This window comes from Stegostoma tigrinum, chromosome 4 (assembly GCF_030684315.1).
Source record: "Stegostoma tigrinum isolate sSteTig4 chromosome 4, sSteTig4.hap1, whole genome shotgun sequence".
Taxonomy (NCBI): Eukaryota; Metazoa; Chordata; class Chondrichthyes; order Orectolobiformes; family Stegostomatidae; genus Stegostoma; species Stegostoma tigrinum.
In genome coordinates, this window is record NC_081357.1 from 85,023,718 (window position 1) to 85,043,861 (window position 20,144).

Sequence of the window (20,144 nt, forward strand, 5' to 3'; positions counted from 1 at the left end):
CCACACTACCAAGAATCTTTCCATTGACCTGGTATTCTGCCTTCCTATTATTCCTCCCAAAGTGAATCACCTCACATTTATCCATATTAAACTCCATTTGCCACCTTTCAACCCAATTTTGCAGTTTATCCAAGTCTCCCTGCAACCTGCAACATTCTTCCACGCTGTCCACCACTCCACTGAATTTAGTGTCATCTGCAAACTTACTAACCCATCCACCTATGCCTGCGTCCAAGTCATTTATAAAAATGACAAACAGCAGGGGTCCCAAAGCTGTGATCCTTGAGGCACACCACTAGTGACCTGACTCCAGACTGAATATTTTCCATCAACCACCACTCGTTGCCTTCTTACAGAAAGCTAGCTTCTAATCCAAACTGTTAAATCTCCCTCAATCCCGTGCCTCTGTATTTTCTCCAATAGCCTAACGTGTGGAACCTTATCAAAGGCTTTACTGAAGTCCATGTACACCATGTCAACTGCCCTTCCCTCATCCACATGCTTGGTTACCTTCTCAAAAAAACTCAATGAGGTTTGTGAGGCACGACTTGCCCTTGACGAATCCATGCTGACTATCTCCAATCAAATTGTTGCTTGCTAGATGATTATAAATCCTATCTCTTATAATCCTTTCCAAAACTTTTCCTACAACAGATGTAAGGCTCACAGGTCTATAATTACCTGGGTCATCCCTACTGCCCTTCTTGAACAAGGGCACAACATTTGCAATCCTCCAGTCCTCTGGTACTAAACCTGTAGACAATGAGGACTCAAAGATCAAGGCCAAAGGCTCTGCCACCTCCTCCCTAGCTTCCCAGACAATCCTCCGAAAAATCCCATCTGGTCCAGGGAATTTATCTACCTTCATACCTTCTAGAATTGATAACACCTCCTCATTCCTAACCTCAATCCTTTCAATACTAGTAGCCCATAACTCAGTCACCTCCTCTACAATACTCTCCTGTTCCTCAGTGAAAACAGATGAGAAATAATAATTTAGTATCTCTCCAATCTCCATAGGGTCCACACACAACTTCCCACTTCTGTCTTTGACTGGCCCTATTCCTACCCTAGTTATCCTCTTATTCCTCACATACCTATAGAAAGCTTTAGGGTTCTCCTTTATTCTACCTGCTAATGTCTGCTCATGTCCCCTCCTTGCTCTTCTTCACTCTCTTTAAATCCTTCCTAGCTAATCTGTAACTCTCCATCACCTCATCTGAACCATCTCGTCTCATCGTCACATAAGCCTCCCTCTTCCGCTTAACAAGACATACAATTTCTTTAGTAAACCACGGTTCCCTTACCTTATTGCTTCCTCCCTGCCTGACAGGGACATACCTGTCAAGGACACGCAATATCTGTTCCTTAAACCAGCTCCATATTTTGATTGTCCCCATCCCCTGCATTTTGCTAACCCATTCTATGCCTCCTAAGTCTTGTCTAATCGCATTATAACTGCCCTTCCTCCATCTATAACTCTTGCCCTGTGGCATGTTCCTATCCCTTTCCATTGCTAAAGTAAACATAACCGAATTATGGTCACTCTCTCCAAAGTGCTCACCTACCACTAAATCAAACACATGGCCTGGTTCATTACCAAGTATCAGATCCAGTATGGCCTCCCCTCTTGTCAGCCCTTCGACATACTGAGTCAGGAAACCTTCCTGAACACATTGGACTGACCCGTCCGATGTACTAGAGTTATCGCATTTCTAGTCAATATTCCAGTCAACATCCTCAAAGTATTCAATAAGGCTTGTGAGGCATGACCTGTCCCTCATAAACCATGCTGACTACTTCTATTCAAACTGTGCCTTTCCAAATAATCATAAATACTAACTCTCAGAATCCTCTCCAATAATTTGCCCATCACAGAAGAAAGACTGACTAGTCTATAATTCTCAGGATTATCCCTCTTACAACATATGAGTCATAGATCATAGATCATAGAATCCCTACAGTGTGGAAACAGGCCATTCCGCCCAACAAGACCACACAGCCCTATGAAGAGCATCCCACCTGAACTCATTCTCCCTACCCCTGCATTTCCCCCATCAGGAAACCCACACTGACACTGGGAGAATGTGTAAACTCCACACAGGCCAAGGGTGGAATCGAACTAGCAGCAGTGCTAACCACTGAGGTGCCGTGCTGCCCTATTCCCTTTCTTGATCAAGGGAATAACATTTCTCACACCTGAATCATCTGGTACTACTCCAGTGGACAGTGAGGACACAAAGATCATCGCCAAAGATGCAGCAATATCTTCCCTCACTTCCCGTAGAAACCTTGGGTATATCCCATCTGGCCCAGGCGACTTACCTATCCTCATATTTTTCAAAATTTCTAGCACATCAACCTGTTCAAGCATAATCAGCCTGTTTCATGCTGTTCTCACAGACATCAAGGTTCTTCTCACTGGCGAACATTGAAGCAAAGTATTCATTAAGGACCTCCCCTACCTTCTCCGACTCCAGGCACAAGTTCTCTCCACTATCCCTGATAAGCCCTACCCTCACTCTGGCTATCCTCTTTTCCCTCACATCAGCATAGAACGTCTTGGGGTTTTCCTTAATCCTATCCGCTAAGGCTTTTTTTCATGCTCCCTTCTATCTCTCCTAAGTCCATTCTTCAGTTTCTTCCTGGCTACCTTGTAGCCCTCTAGAGCCCTGTCTGATCCTTGCTTCTTCAACCTTAAGTAAGTCTCCTTCTTCCTCTTGACTAGGTGTTCAACATGTCTTGTCACCCAAGGTTCTTTCACCTTACCATCCATTCCTTGCCACAGTGGGACAAACCTATCCAGTACTTGCAGCAACCTCTCCCTAAACAACCTCCACATTTCTGTCACGCATTTCCCTGAGAACATCTGGTCCCAATTTATGCTCTGCAGTTCTTTCTTAACAGAATTCCCTCTCCCCCGATTAAATACTTTCCCATACCGTCTGTTCCATCCCTTTCCATGACTATAGTAAAGGTCAGTGAGTTGTGATCAGTATCACTGATATGCTGTCCCACCGAGAGAGCTGACACCTGGCCTGGCTTGTTGATAAGCACCAAATCCGATGTGGCCTCCCCTCTAGTCAGACTATCTACATATTGAGTCAGAAATCCTTCCTGGTCACACCTGACAAAATCTATTCCATCTAAACTATTTGCATTTAGGAGGTTCCTGTCAATATTAGGGAAGTTGAAGGCACCTATAATGACAACCCTATTTTCTGCACCTTTCCAAAATCTGCCTCCCAATCTGTTGCTCAGTACCTCTGTTGCTGTTGGGGAATCTTTAGAAAGCTCCCAATAAAGTGACTGCTCCTTTCCTGTTTCTGACTTCCACCCATACTGACTCAGTTGACAAACCCTCCTCGATGACCTCCCTTTCTGCAGCTGCGATACCATCCCTGATTAAGCAATCCCACTTCCCCAACTCCTCCCTCCCTCCCTATTTCTTTTGAACATCTAAACCCCTGAACATTCAACAACTTCGTAGCTCCATTATGGGGGAGGCGATGGCCTAGTGGTATTATCACTGTACCATTAATCCAGGGACCCAGACAACATGCTGGGGACCTGGGTTTGAATCCCACCATGGTGGATTTGAATTCAATAAATACCTGGAATTAAGAGTCTAATAATGACTGTGAATCCATTGTCAATTGTTGAAAAAACCCACCTGGTTCACTAATATCCTTTAGGGAAGGAAACTGCCATCTTTACCTGGTCTGGCCTAAAATGTGACTCCAGACTCACAGCAATGTGGCTTACTCTTAACTGCCCTCTGGGCAATGAGGGATGGGCAATAAATGCTGCCTAGCCAGTGACACTCTCATCCCATAAATGAATAAAGAGAAAAATGTACTGATTCATGCTCTTAGTTTGTCATCCTTATTCCTGACAATTTTTGCGTTAAAGTAGACACACTTCAACCCGTTGTACTGACTGCAACTTAGCCCTATTAACTGTCTATCCTTCATTGCAGACTCTCTGCATGCTGTATCTGCCTGGACACCAGTTACCCATCCTCCGACCCTTAGCTCCGGCTCCCATTCCCCTGCCCAACTAGTTTAAACACTCCTGAAGAGCTCTACCAAACCTTCTGCCCAGGATATTGGTGCCCCTCCAAATCAGGTGCAACCTTTCCTTCTTGTACAAGCCCCACCTTCCCCAGAAGGCATCCCAATGATCCAGATACCTGAAACCCTCCCTCTTACACCAGCTCTGTAGCCATGTGTTCAGCTGCACTCCTCTCTATTCCTAGTCTCACTAGCCCATGGCAATGTTTTACTGCGTCGTTCCTCATGGGCCCTGTCTGATTTTAGCTTCCTAAACATTAAATCTGCTTCTTTTTCCCTTTTAACTAAATTCATAACCTCCTTTGTTATCCAAGGATCCCTTAACTTATCATCCTTGTTCACACTTCTTACTGGAACATGCCAGTCCTGAACTCTCACAAGCAGATTTTTAAACAACTCCCACATGTCAAAGTGGACTTGCCTGATCAGACCGCCTCCCAATTAACACTCCCTAGCTCTTGCCTAATACTGATGTAATTTGCCCTCTCCAAATTTTGTACCTTGCCACAGGAGCCAAACCTATCTTCACTCTTAGCTGTCTTAAAATGTAAGGAGTTATGATCACTGTTTCCAAAATACTCTCCAAAATGGTGAGTCATCTGGCCAGGCTCATTAGCCAATACAAAATCCAGTATGGCTCCTCCTCTACTCGGACTATCCACATATGGTTTCAAGAATTCTGCCCCATCTAAGCCCATTGCTCTAATGGAGTCCCAGTCAATACTGGGGAAGTTAAAGTCACCTACTAGGACAACTCTGTTTTTATTGCATCGTTCTATAATCTGCCTACATATCTGTTCCTCAATGTCTTGCTGGCTGTTGGGAAGGCCTATGGTAAAAATCCTATCAGAGTGATTGCATCTATCTTATTTTTAATCTCTACCCATATCGTCTCAGTGGATGAGTACTCCAGTATGTCCTCTCCGAGTGCAGATTTATCATTCTCCCTGATTAGTGATGCAACTCCTCCACCTCTTTATCTCCCTCTTTATTTCGTCTAAAACAATAAAACCTTGGAATATTGAGCAGCCAGTCCAGTTCTCCCTCTCGACCAAATCTCTGTAATAGCCACCACATCAAAATCCCATGGGCTAGTCCAGGCTCTCACCTCATCAGCCTTTCCCATAATACTCCTTCTTTTGAAATAAACATACTTCAGGCTATTAGTACCAAATGTGCTCATTTATCTGCCTCTGCTTGTCCTTCCTTTTTGATTTGATGGTCCTAACACCTACTTTACCCTCAATCGCTCCACTAGCTGACCTGCTGCTTTTGTTCCCAACCCCTTGCTTTTAAGTAGAAACCTTAACCTCACCTGTTTCCTCCATTGAAACCAATGACTTCCTGAGGCTACCATCAGTTTGTGGCTCCATTTCAGATTTCAAAAACTGGCAGTTCTGCTTCTTGGAGAACGGTTAATGGATCTTATGAATGTACAAATTAGGTGCACAAGTAGGCTATTTGGCTCCTCAAGCCTCCTCTATCATTCAATAAAATCATAGCTACTTTGTTTGAGTTTTGAACTGCACATTCCCACCAAATCTTCTATAATCTTTGATCCCTTTGCTAAGTAGAATCTATCCCTTTCCTGCCTTTACCACCTTCAGAGGCAGTGAACTTCAAAGTCTCATAACTCTCTGAAAGAAAGAAATTCTACTCAGTTCCATTCTAAGAGGATGATCCCACCTTTTTGAAGAGTGTCCCTTAGTCCTGGACTGATTTACAACAGTAAATATCCTTCTAATGTCTACCTTGTTGAAACTGTTCAGGATCTTATACCTATCAGTCAGGCTTACCTGTATACCACCAGACTGGTCAGTAATCTGCCAAAGTTGCCAATGTTCCTTCCTGGTGGCTCTCTTCAGGCGAAATATAGCAACAAAAGTAAACTTTTCTGGCAATCCTTTTGGAAAAATCTGCCTGGAACGAATCACAAGTGATCAGTTCACAACTGAGGGATTAGATAGAAAGGTCCTAGAAAGAACTAGTGTCTAAAGTGCCAGCAAGATACAGCTTCAATGGATGTACAACTCAGTGAGTAACTGACTGTGTTCATTATTGAAATTTTCAAGATTGAGGTTAATGAATTTATTTTGTTCGACAATGGTCTTGATGTGTTGCAGAACTAAGGCAGGTACATCATTGGAAGATACAGATTGCCCATTACCTAATTTTGTGATGGACAAGGCTCAAGGAGTCTTTGCTTGTTCCTATGACTTATAGCTCTGATCATTGCAAGTCAATTCTAAGAATCATTCAGGAACAACTAACATAGAGAGAGAGAAGCTTAAAGAGAGAGAAGTGCACAGATATGCTTTAAGAAGAATTTATGAATGAATGGATAGTAACAGAATATCAGTCTTTATTTCAATGTTGGAATGCCTGAAATTTTCTGTTTCAAAGACTGTCATGATGGCAGTTCCATGTAACCACAGTATATTAGTTTAGAATTCTGTTAATTAGGAACTTAACACAAGAATATCCCATAAAACAATTTCTCTACAGATTATATTAAGTTTGCATTTTAATGAATCAAGAACGGGGTAGTTGAGAGCATGCTCTTGGCGTTCTTTGTAGTCAAGGCTTTAAAAATTCTTATCTGCACTGGAAATTACTTCCTAGCATGTAGAGATGGGCACTGGGAAAAGAATCACAGAAATGCTTCATCTCAAAGCTCCTTGCTCTTGAAATTGACAGTCATAGAAGTTGCATTCATAACATGGCCAAACAGGTGGATCAGAAATCTGCAAATCCTTTCAATACACGTAATGGCAGTCAGCAAGAGAGGGAGAGATTTCTGCTTAGCTGTGAGATGGAAGGAAATTGGAATCTCAACCATCACTATCCAGAAGCTCCAGACACCAAACGTGCAGATCAAATGTGTGTTTGCCACGGCAAGTTAGATTCTTTTCATGGCAAGTTGGTTTGGACAACTGGCGTGGATCAAATTAGTGCCAACAATGGAATCTGACGCCCACTCAAGCTGGGGGTGGATTTGGGATCTGTCTCCTGGCCCAAAACATGGCACCATGTGCTCCAGACATGCCTTTCGAAGGAAAGCAGAATAAAAAAAATGAAGAATTACACAGTCCCAGTGAGTAGCAACATGCACAAAGTGTGGATCAGAGAATTGAGCCAGTAATGTTGCAGTCCCAGTCCCGTGCAGACTCATCCTACTGTGCTCCCCAGTGGAATCCATAAACTATGTCTTTGGCTCAAATAAGGATTGCGCCTATGTGTAAATAGTTGTTCCTGATTGACCATCCATTCAATACACTACACAGAGGTTACTCATGCAGAAATAGCTCAACCATCTTACAAGTTTTTATGACTTGTTGTAAGCAACTGGTGCCAAAAGCAATAACACAATGACCTAACAAAGAATATTACATTAATTTACCAGGTTATAAATGTGATTGTCAACCATCCACATTGAGTTACTGCCGCCAACAATTTTACGTCCCAGTTCTCCTATTTGTAATATCGTGTAAAAACCATGACTAAGATGTAGGCTTAAAAATTATGCAAAAACAAAATAAAATGAAGAATTTTGCCATGTGAAGAAAAAGCATAGAATAGAAGTCAGCAGCGCAGAAAGAAGCCACTTGGGCCATTGCATCTGGACTGGGTCTTTGAATGAGCTATCCAATTAATGACTACTCGACTAGATTATCAGCCAGCAGCAAGACGCAACATCTACAAAACAGAAACTGAGAAAAGGTCGATCACATTGCCTAGTTAAGGTAATCTTTCCACTAACAAACGCAAGATACAAGTAGCCTCTATCTCTGTGTGTTCCCAATGCATTGCTATATTTTGACAGAGTTGGTATGTTCTCTCAAATCTGGCTGACAAAGGTCATTTACAATTTGGGCATTGGGCAGTTCAGGCCAATTAAATGTGGGTGGCATGAATATGAAGCATAGTCACAGCCTGGTTTGCAAGCAGACTCAGGGGTATGCTTGATCTAACCAAGTTGCCCAGATTAGTTCACTTATTTGAGGATCTTTTAAAAAAAAGTTACATGACACTTTCGGAAATTATCCATTTTCATAGAAATAATTTGAGAGAGTCCAATGCATTTAAACAAATTCTCTGCTCCATCATCATTATTAACAATCTTATTTTTCTTTCAGCAAGATACCAACCCATGTACATAAATATTAAAATCACTGAGAGCAAAGAAAAAATACATTTCAATTATTGAAGTTATTTTTCTTCCCCACCCAGTGAGAACTGAATGCCATTTTCATTTACAACTACCAAAAGGCACACTTCAATCCTTCAGACCACAAATGTCATTCAATTTTTCCTCCAAGTGATGGCCATTTGTCTCACAACATTCTTTTAACTTCCTTTCGTTCTGTTTAGTGTAAAAATTTCAGATGAAAATATAATGCTCCCATTGTGGGCCCTGCCTCCTCAATTGAAGCCTCGGTGAAAAACCCACTTTTCCCTGTGAAGGAGAGCCAACCAAGTTAACTGCCTGTCATGCACTTTACTGGTCAGAGTTAGAATGCCTCCTGGATTTAAGACCCCAAAGGTGAAACTCCTGCCTGCCAAAAGCTGTTGGCAGTCTGAGGCTGACTGAACAAGGAACCATCGCTGGATCCCCATCGATTCCAGTGAGTGAAGGCTGGATGGAGTCAAGGGGAAGGATTTGCAGGAGAGTCAGAGGCAAGAACAGATATGGACATTGGTGAATGATCCAGCATTTATGAGATGGCATCAAGCAGCCACTCCACCTCCTAATGTTAGCTTGGGCGACTGGTGGAATCCTCACAAGGCCACAGGCAAACCCATCAATAGCTACTCGGCAACTTTTAAGAGGCATGGAATAATGTGCTATTCACATTTAATCCCTGAGCCACCACTACATGTAAATCGATTCAGGGATAATTGGCATCAATTTTCTCAACAATGAGTCTGTTTAGATTCCACTGGAAATGGACAAATTTCCCACCGTAGCTTATTCTTGCCTCCATTTTAATCACAGATTCACCACAGTGTGGAATCAGGCCACTTGGCCCATCAAGTCCACACCAGCCCTCCAAAAAGCATCACACCCAGACTCGCCCTCCCCCACTCTATGCCTATAACCACAAGCTGTTGGCAGTCTGAGGCTGACTGAACTTTGGGGCGGCACAGTGGCTCAGTGGTTAGCATTCAGCCTCACAGCGCCAGGGACCCAGGTTAAATTCCAGCCTCGGGCGACTGTCTGTGTGGAGTTTGCGCATTCTCCCTGTGTCTGTGTGGGTTTCCTCCGTGTGCTCCGGTTTCCTCCCTCAGTCCAAAGATGTGCAAGCTAGGTGGATTGGCCATGCTAAATTGTCCGTAGTGTTCAGGGGTGTGTGGGTTATAAGGGGATGGGTCTGGGTGGGATGCTTCAAGGGGTGGTGTGGATTTGATGGGCCAAAGGGCCAGTTTCCGCACTGTAGGGAATCTAATCTAATCAAACCCTGCATTTTCCCATTGCTAATTCATCTAGCCTGCACATTTCAGGACACTATGGGCAATTTAGCTTGGCTAATCAACCTAACCTGCATATCTTTGGACTGTGGGAGGAAACCAAAGCACCAGGAAACCCATGCAGACTCAGGGAGAATATGCAAACTTCACCAGAGGGTGGAATTGAACCTGTATTCCTGGCACAGTGAGGCAGCAGTATGAACCACTAAGCCACCGTGCTGCCCAGGAGGTGTCTTGCCACACGACGTCTAATGATTCCCTGCTCCCACATTTAAGACGGCCCAGTTCCCCACTTCCTGCCCACAATCTGAGATTAAATTCCTCCCACAATTTCAAGTGGAGCCCCTATCAGCTAGAAAACACAATGTACTGTCTGGTGCACTCCATAAAGAAGAAGATTGTATCTCAAGATTACCAATTCAATTCATCATTTCATGCCATCTTTTGACCACTTTTTCACAGAAAGGATTCAGAAGGAAAGTTCCTCAAAATGGTCAAATGTTGATACATAAAATGAAATAATTCATCCTTCGAGAAGGCAAGAACTGATTAGATAAAATGACAGTTGTGTTGTCCAAAGGTTACAAACAATAAGCAGTTTTTTTCTTAGTTAACCTTTCTCACTAAGCATAGTGTGTCCCTTGTGTTTTGCATAGAGGACTCAGTGGAGGTACTGATGTTTGACATCAGAGGTTAAAGGTTGCTCAGACAGATTCCAGGCATACACATACCCCAGTCAGAGTTCTCGAACGAGTAAATATGATTATTATTGTGGCTCACTTTATTTTTAGTTTGTAGATTTGTGTCTGGCCATATGCTGCAGCGTTCTTAGCTTATCTGCAGGGATTAAAGAAATATATCTGAAACAATCAATGAATGTTGAATTTAGATTGTAAATGAATTCAACTATTCAGTGCATTGCGACATTGCAGGTTTCATCTTTTTTCACTATCAAATCCTAATTGCCTCTTACTCCTGTCCTTGGTGCCATACCTGCCCTGGCCTCAGATTTAAGCATCTCCTCCTGATTAGGACCCATCATTTCAAAACAAAAATAAATTAAACCTGGGGCAAAAAGCTATCATCTGTAATGGTAACCATGAAATTACTGGATTGTTGTAAAAACCTCTCTGATTCACCAAAGTTTTTTCATAATTTCAGAGATAATGGGAACTGCAGATGCTGGAGAATTCCAAGATAATACAATGTGAGGCTGGATGAACACAGCAGGCCAAGCAGCATCTCAGGAGCACAAAAGCTGACGTTTCGGGCCTAGACCCTTCATCAGAGAGGGGGATGGGGAGAGGGAACTGGAATAAATAGGGAGAGAGGGGGAGGCGGACCGAAGATGGAGAGTAAAGAAGATAGGTGGAGAGAGTGTAGGTGGGGAGGTAGGGAGGGGATAGGTCAGTCCAGGGAAGACGGACAGGTCAAGGAGGTGGGATGAGGTTAGTAGGTAGCTGGGGGTGCGGCTTGGGGTGGGAGGAAGGGATGGGTGAGAGGAAGAACCGGTTAGGGAGGCAGAGACAGGTTGGACTGGTTTTGGGATGCAGTGGGTAGGGGGGAAGAGCTGGGCTGGTTGTGTGGTGCAGTGGGGGGAGGGGACGAACTGGGCTGGATTAGGGATGCAGTAGGGGAAGGGGAGATTTTGAAACTGGTGAAGTCCACATTGATACCATATGGCTGCAGGGTTCCCCGGCGGAATATGAGTTGCTGTTCCTGCAACCTTCGGGTGGCACCCCGCCCACGGCCGACGGAACCCCGCCCACGTCCAACAACCTCATCGCTCCGCCCACAACCTCCACAGCCAGCAACCCCAGAGAAGACAGCGACACTGAGCCCTGCCGCATCTTCACCATCCCCCCAGACCTCCCACTGACTGAGGACGAATGGTCAGTCCTTAGCAAGGGGCTCACCTTTGTCCCCCTACAACCACACATCAACGAATACCAGTCACGGTTGGACATAGAGCAGTTTTTCCGCCGTCTTCGCCTCCATGCCTACTTCTTCAACCGGGAACCCAACCCTCCTTCCACTGACCCCTTCACCCACTTCCAACACAAGTCCTCCTCCTGGACACCACCCCCCGGCCTCCTACCCTCCCTCGACCTCTTCATCTCCAACTGCCGTCGAGACATTAACCGCCTCAACCTCTCCACCCCTCTCATCCACTCCAACCTCTCCCCCGCAGGACGGGCAGCCCTCCGCTCCCTCCGCTCCAACACCAACCTCACCATCAAACCCGCAGACAAGGGTGGCGCAGTGGTAGTATGGCGCACTGACCTCTACATCGCCGAGGCCAGACGCCAACTCTCCGACACCACCTCCTACCGCCTCCTCGATCATGACCCCACACCCGAGCACCAAACCATCATCTCCAACACCATTCACGACCTCATCACCACAGGGGACCTCCCACCCACAGCTTCCAACCTCATTGTTCCCCAACCCCGCACGGCCTGTTTCTATCTTCTTCCCAAAATCCACAAACCTGCCTGCCCTGGTCGACCCATCGTCTCAGCCTGCTCCTGCCCCACCGAACTCATCTCCACCTATCTGGACTCCATTTTCTCCCCTTTGGTCCAGGAACTCCCCACCTACGTCCGTGACACCACCCACGCCCTCCACCTCCTCCAGGACTTCCAATTCCCTGGCCCCCAACACCTCATATTCACCATGGACATCCAGTCCCTGTACACCTGCATTCCGCATGGAGATGGCCTCAAGGCCCTCCGCTTCTTCCTGTCCTGCAGGCCCGACCAGTCCCCCTCCACCGACACTCTCATCCGCCTAGCTGAACTCGTCCTCACACTCAACAACTTCTCTTTTGACTCCTCCCACTTCCTACAGAATAAGGGGGTGGCCATGGGCACCCGCATGGGCCCCAGCTATGCCTGCCTCTTTGTAGGTTACGTGGAACAGTCCCTCTTCCGCACCTACACAGGCCCCAAACCCCACCTCTTCCTCCGGTATATTGATGACTGTATCGGCGCCGCCTCTTGCTCCCCAGAGGAGCTCGAACAGTTCATCCACTTCACCAACACCTTCCACCCCAACCTTCAGTTCACCTGGGCCATCTCCAGCACATCCCTCACCTTCCTGGACCTCTCAGTCTCCATCTCAGGCAACCAGCTTGTAACTGATGTCCATTTCAAGCCCACCGACTCCCACAGCTACCTAGAATACACCTCCTCCCACCCACCCTCCTGCAAAAATTCCATCCCCTATTCCCAATTCCTCCGCCTTCGCCGCATCTGCTCCCACGATAAGACATTCCACTCCCGCACATCCCAGATGTCCAAGTTCTTTAAGGACCGCAACTTTCCCCCCACAGTGATCGAGAACGCCCTTGACCGCGTCTCCCATATTTCCCGCGACACATCCCTCACACCCCGCCCCCGCCACAACCGCCCCAAGAGGATCCCCCTCGTTCTCACACACCACCCTACCAACCTCCGGATACAACGCATTATCCTCCGACACTTCCGCCATTTACAATCCGACCCCACCACCCAAGACATTTTTCCATCCCCTCCCCTGTCAGCTTTCCGGAGAGACCACTCTCTCCGTGACTCCCTTGTTCGCTCCACACTGCCCTCCAACCCCACCACACCCGGCACCTTCCCCTGCAACCGCAGGAAATGCTACACTTGTCCCCACACCTCCTCCCTCACCCCCATCCCAGGCCCCAAGATGACATTCCACATTAAGCAGAGGTTCACCTGCACATCTGCCAATGTGGTATACTGCATCCACTGTACCCGGTGCGGCTTCCTCTACATTGGGGAAACCAAGCGGAGGCTTGGGGACCGCTTTGCAGAACACCTCCGCTCAGTTCGCAACAAACAACTGCACCTCCCAGTCGCAAACCATTTCCACTCCCCCTCCCATTCTCTAGATGACATGTCTATCATGGGCCTCCTGCAGTGCAACAATGATGCCACCCGAAGGTTGCAGGAACAGCAACTCATATTCCGCCTGGGAACCCTGCAGCCATATGGTATCGATATGGACTTCACCAGTTTCAAAATCTCCCCTTCCCCCACTGCATCCCTAACCCAGCCCAGTTCGTCCCCTCCCCCCACTGCACCACTCAACCAGCCAAGCTCTTTCCCCCTACCCACTGCATCCCAAAACCAGTCCAACCTGTCTCTGCCTCCCTAACCGGTTCTTCCTCTCACCCATCCCTTCCTCCCACCCCAAGCCGCACCCCCAGCTACCTACTAACCTCATCCCACCTCCTTGACCTGCCCGTCTTCCCTGGACTGACCTATCCCCTCCCTACCTCCCCACCTACACTCTCTCCACCTATCTTCTTTACTCTCCATCTTCGGTCCGCCTCCCCCTCTCTCCCTATTTATTCCAGTTCCCTCTCCCCATCCCCCTCTCTGATGAAGGGTCTAGGCCCGAAACGTCAGCTTTTGTGCTCCTGTGATGCTGCTTGGCCTGCTGTGTTCATCCAGCCTCACATTGTATTATCTTTTTTCATAATTTGTCAGCTTGTTGTAGTCTAGTCTACGTGTGGTTGACTCTTAACTGACCTTGGAAGTAGCTTAGTTATCCAATTGAGTTTTATTCAAGGAGGTAGCTTATCACTGCATTCTCAAGGGAAATTAGAGATGGGTAGTAAATGAAAGCCTTACCAATGATATTCATTCCCCATGAATGAATAAAGAAAAGGTCTCATCCTTATTTTTTGTTTCTTATCTCAGCCAGACCTTCTCTCCCTAGATTCCACAACAATCCTCTCTCTTTCCAAATCATCTTTCTTCAAACCCACTCCCATGAGCCAAGCTTTGGTCGTTCCTCTTAAACTCTAACTCTTTAGCTGAACATGCCGTTTCTTTTGATTACAAAATTGTTATGGTGCAAAAGGTCATCATTTGGTCAGTCATGTCTGTGCTGGTTTTCTGAACAAGGAATTCTAATGCCCTCCCCTCTGTGTTCCCCATGCAGCTGAACATTCTTCCTTTCCAAATAATAACATAGTTTCCTCTTGAAAGCTTAACTAAATCTCCCTCTACCATACTCTCCGGCAATACATTCCAGATGCAAACCACCCACTCGACTTTCCCTAATAAGAACAATTTGTCCCCAACTATGTTGTCTACACTACTTACGATTACAAACATTCTATCTAATCTTCTGTTCTCTGGGGACAGCAGTCCCACCATCTCCAATCCATCCAGATAACTGAAATTCTTCACCACTGGAACCATTTTCTGAGATCAATTAGCACAATTAAAATTAACCATTTTGTGAATCTTTTCTCTCTCTCTAATACCCTCACAACATTCCTAAAATGCAGTGACTGGAACTGTTTCAACTGAAGCCAGTGTTTTGTACAGTCTTAAAATCACTGCATTGCTCCTCTACGCAAAATAGCTAATGCAGCAGACTCAGACCAAGTGATGTTTAGCACAGAGTTGACCACAATGAGGCAAAGCATTCATCTCACAAGATGGAAAACTGTCAGCAAATAATTGCTTGGATAATAAAATTTTAAGTACTTTTATCTCTGTAAATTTACTTATGCTAATTGATCCCAGAAGATTGATCTCCGCAGGAACAGTAAAGAGAAGGCTTTCATTTTATAAAACAGGCCTAAACAAACACCAATTTAACCAACATGGTGTATTCATAAATCTGGCACAAAAATAGTTAAAACAGCTATACAAATTAAATATGCAATTAAAACTAAGATTCATTGAGATGAACAATTTTAATTGTGAGATTAAATAAAATCATACCTTTTTAAATTGTTTGACAGCATTGATCTTACTTTAACATTCCTAGCCATGAACAGAACAGCACATGATTTCTTTAAACCAAATGGACCAAAATCCTTTTCTGGAGGGGTCTGTATTTCACAACAATTTGCATTTCTGTGGCATCTGTCATGTCAGAAAACTCACTAAGGTGCTTTACTGGTGGAAGCAGCCAAATCAAAGTTTGACATTCGATGGAGGTCACTGCAACAAGTGGTTTATGAATTGAAAAGGTGGTTCGAGATACTGGTTTTACATAGAATTAGAGACTGAATGGCACAGGCACCACACCATTCAGCTCAAGAGATCTACGTCTTACCACTGCAGAGAAAGGAGTTGAGGACAACAGCTCAGTAGACTCACAAGTTGATGTTCCCAATCAGTTTTCTACTGTTCCACACTCTCTTGTTCAGCTTGGACAGAGTTTCTGCAGCTTTTGTGATGCATGCTTTGATTTTAGCAGCAAGCAACAAATATTAGAGCACAAACTGCATGAAAAGCTCTGGGTAATTCTGTTGTCTCTTTGATAAAGTTTAGCAGTTGTAGAGTAACTTGGTCCATGTTACTGCCTGGACTGCATTCTATTTGACTCTGAATGCTGCTTCTAATTGTCTCACCCTCCACCCTCAGGCTCTGCCTCCCAATCCTATACTTCTGCTGCATGATCTCTCTCAGGTTTCTCCTCCCTCTAACGTTCTCAGTTTCCCTCCAAGTAACTACACAATCCTAACTAAACCTCAACACTCAAAACCTTTACATCAGAATTAGCCACAATTAATTGTGAGTCTATATTAGAGAGTAGATTCCCTACAGTGTGGAAGCAGGCCCTTCGGCCCAACAAGTCCACACTGCCTCTTGAAGCATCCCACCCAGACCCATTCCACCTATAACCCACACACCCCTGAACACTACGGGCAATTTAGCATGGCCAATCCACCTAGCCTGCACATCTTAGGACTGAGGGAGGAAACCAAAGCACCCGGAGTAAACCCACACAGACGTGGGAAGAATGTGCAAACTACAAACAGACAGTCGCCTGAGGCTGGAATCGAATCTGTGTCCCTGGTGCTGTGAAGCCGCAATCCTAAACACTGAGCCACCGTGCCACCCCCTGATTAGCACTAAAGGTGTTGCTGTAAATTCATGTGTAATCTTCAAGACTATTTTTTGAGCAAATCCATAAATTTACATCCAGCTACATTTCGACTTTGTACGAACTGTGCAAGTCCCGTCTTCACAATCTGTGGACCCAGCTGGTGTGTATCAATCTAAATGGACTGGACAATGCAGACAGGCAGTGTGGCTGATCCTGGATGATTTATTGCTTTCACAGTCCCTTCTCTGGGTTAAAAATCACCACTTGTTGCAACGGAGGGTCAGGTCATGATTAATTCAAAGTAATTGGGCAAAAATCCCAAAGCTCTGACACACCTGTTGACGCAGTGAAGATGACTTAATTCTCCCGAGTGTTGCCACATTTGCTCCAGCCCTTGTCCAGTTCACTCAAAGAGATTCCATTGTTGTTTTTGCTGATCCAATTCTAGGGGACCCTGCTGTAGTGTTGTTTCTGGCTGGAGGTCTGGGACTGGAAGGGGAGGGCAGGGGAAAAATTGTTGTTAAGATATGGGTGGAGGTGATGGAGAGCAACAACTGTAGAGCCTTGTGCGAGTGTACTGCTCAAATTGCTTGCAGCACAGTCTGCTTATCTCTGACTGATGCTAAGGTTTGACTATTGGGTGCTCTCTATCAGGCTGGAAGCTGGCAAGTTAGAAGCATATTTTGTAAAACTGCAGAAAATTGGTCTTCTGACAATTAATATTAATGAATGACAATGTGTAACACATTCCTTCATCATCCATACAGAAAATTCCAAGAGGGAAATTCATATTGGAGACAATGCTCACCTGTTAAAAAGTTACATATAAGTAACGACACAAAAAAAATCTAGAAGAAAAAGTTACTCTATCATTTAACTTTAAGTAAAATATGTATTGAAATGATTCCAGTGAAAATCCCTGCTCTGAGGAGAAATGTATTCTTTCACTAAAGTGCCCACCAGATATATATAAACAGTCTTGTACATTGTATAATCCACAGAATTTATAGGAACAGTAGTTAATTAGGGGCATTTAAACAGTCCTTGCATAAGCATATGGATGACGATGGGATAGTGTAGGGGGATGGGCTTAGATTTGTTCACAGGTTGGCGCAACATCGAGGGCCTAAAGTCCTGCTTTGCGCTGTATTGTTGTATGTTTTATGTTCTATGTTCTAAATAGAATTGGATTTACATTTTGTTTTTACTTCTCATTCTTTATTTCTTTGATGAACACTGGATCAAATTGGTGGGATACTTGTACAGTGGAGTAGGCATCATTACAGCTCCTCAACCAAGTTAACAATCATCATATCATCAAATGAAATAACAGCAATCTACAGAATATCGCTCCACTGTTGGCTTTTAGAATAGAATACCTTTCATTATCACATTTGCTCAGTAAATATAGTGAGAAGTTTCTAAGTTACCAATTACAGTGCTGACTTAGACACAAAAGTACCTAGAAGCATCTTCCTTCGTTACAAAATTTAGACGATACAGAAATAAAATGTCCAGCATTACAAAAATAAAGACTCAGTACAGTAGACCACATTGCCTAGCTTCTAGTCTACACTGGGTTCTGGCTTCACACCAGTGACACGCCATGCCGGGAGGCCGTAGCAGGACACTGGAAATTTGTCACATCCTGCCGGGAGGCCACCGCAGCACACAGGGAAGCCCCTACGGGAGGAGACCACTGTGCCTGGCCGGGAGATCTCCACACCACACCGGGAGGCCACTATGCCACAAGAAGCTGGAAATTTTCGCCAGAGGTTGGGAGCTGTTGAGCATCAGAGGTCGGGAGGCGAGGAGAAGAGAACAACAGGAGAAGAAGAGCAGGTGGAATGGACAAGCCCAGTCTGGAGCATCCTACTCCGCTGTCATTTTGTACAACAGTTGCTTGCACTTCCTCCTTGAAATCTATATCTATGGCCAAGTTTTCTGGTCACCTGATCAACTACCTACTTTTGTATGCTGCGAAACTGCTTGGGAATTTTTTGGTTAGTAAGAGGCGTCATATCAATACAAGATGTTATTGTTATATTTGAGACAAGATACAGGGGCAAATTGATCAATGTTGAGTTCAGGTACTACTGAAAAAAGTCTAGCCATTTGCGAGTTCATTTCTCAGGGCAATGTCTTAACCAATCAGACTTGCCCGGTTTCAAATTGAAACAGAAAGCAACAGCTAACTTTCAAACATCATTAACTGGTATATTCTACATGGCAATGCATCTATCATCTATCTCTTTCAAAATAATCACCCTTTCCTATCATTTGGTAAAATGTTAGTTTTCATCTTAAATTGGTATTCTTACAAATTGCCCTGAGTACAAAAATGTTTCTCAGTTAAATTCAAGTACTTTACTACAAGATGATAATTTAAATACTGAACTGCTGTGAGTATCACTCCACCAGCCTACTGTCCCACTTTGCTGGGAGAATGAAATTGGTGAAATTATCATTAAGGGTTTAGGCAACTGTAACAAGCATGCCTTCAGTCCCTGTGGAAGTCAGTGATATTGAGGCAGGCAATCCTTTCCAGCCATTAATTTTGTCTGTATAAGTGTTCAGCTATCCTGATGGCCCGAAGCTAGGGTTAGGGTCAAATTTAGGGTCACTGATGTGATAGGTCTGAAGAAATGTACATCTAGGGTAAATGCTTGATATAGAAACTGGTCTAAAGCAGAAGTTTCAATTAGTGGGCCAAAGGGAATCTTCAGGACAGGAGGTTGTAAACCAGGGATGGTCTGGGTGGGGAGCAAGGTGTACACACATTGGAGAAGCCAGGTGCCAACAGAAGAAGACCTCCATATGATTATTGGAGTAAGGAGGGGACGTGAGTCAGCAATCAAGGGATAGACAGGTGGGAGATAGGAAAGTGGAGATCACAACTTAGGAGACAGTGGGAGAGGAATGGTAATGAGTGAGAGAACATTGGCAATTAGGGAAAGAAGAGGTTATTTGGCTTTGTGACTCCAGCTATTCATAACATTAATGATTTAGATGAGGAAACTAAATGTAAAATTTCCAAGTTTTTAGACAACACAAAGCTATTAGGAGGGCAAGCTGTGAGGAAGATGCAGTGATGTCGCAATGTAATTTGCACAAGTTGAGCAACTGGGATAATGCATGGCAGATAAAGTATAATGTGGATAAATGTGAGGCTATTCATTTTGGAAACAAAAACAGGAAAACAAAGTATTATCTGAATGATGGTGGATTGGGAAAGGTAGAGTTGTATTCGTGACTTGGGTGTCCTTGCACACCAGATGCTGAAAGTAAGCATGCAGGATCAGCATGGGTGAAGGCAGTGAGTAGCATTTTGACTTTCATGTTTAGAGGATTTGAGCACAGGAAAAGGGATATCTTACTGTAATTATAATAAACCATAAAGCAAGAAGGTGACAGAGTAGGGCACCCCTGCCAGAGATCCTCTGTTCCACCTGTTCTTTATCTTTTTCCTTTTTTTCCCCTCTCTTTCTTCTGCTGTTACCTTAGCACTGGAGGTGAATACTGGTGCAACAGCAGGTGCTGCCAGCAAGTCCCTGGTGCAGTGAGGCCCAGAACACTGCAAGCAGTGAGCACTGGTACAATGCTTGTGTTGCGAGCACCAGAACAGTGAGCAACAAGCCCTAGAACAGCTTGTGGGCTGCAAGACCCGGTATAGTGCATGGGCAGCAAGCCCCAGAGCAGCGTGCAGGCAGATCATCCCTGGCAGATACCATTGTGAGG

The 20,144-nt window shown here is 44.8% G+C and overlaps 1 protein-coding gene across 1 annotated transcript in view; it reads right to left on the minus strand.

Moving 5' to 3' along the window:
- LOC125452853 (collagen alpha-1(XXII) chain-like) overlaps nt 1–20,144 on the minus strand; it is a 444,116-nt gene that overhangs the window by 371,156 nt on the left and 52,816 nt on the right. The window contains exon 5 of the mRNA XM_059645502.1: nt 5,870–5,993. Within this exon, the coding sequence (XP_059501485.1) occupies nt 5,870–5,993 (124 nt within the window). The remainder of the gene's footprint in view (nt 1–5,869; nt 5,994–20,144) is intronic.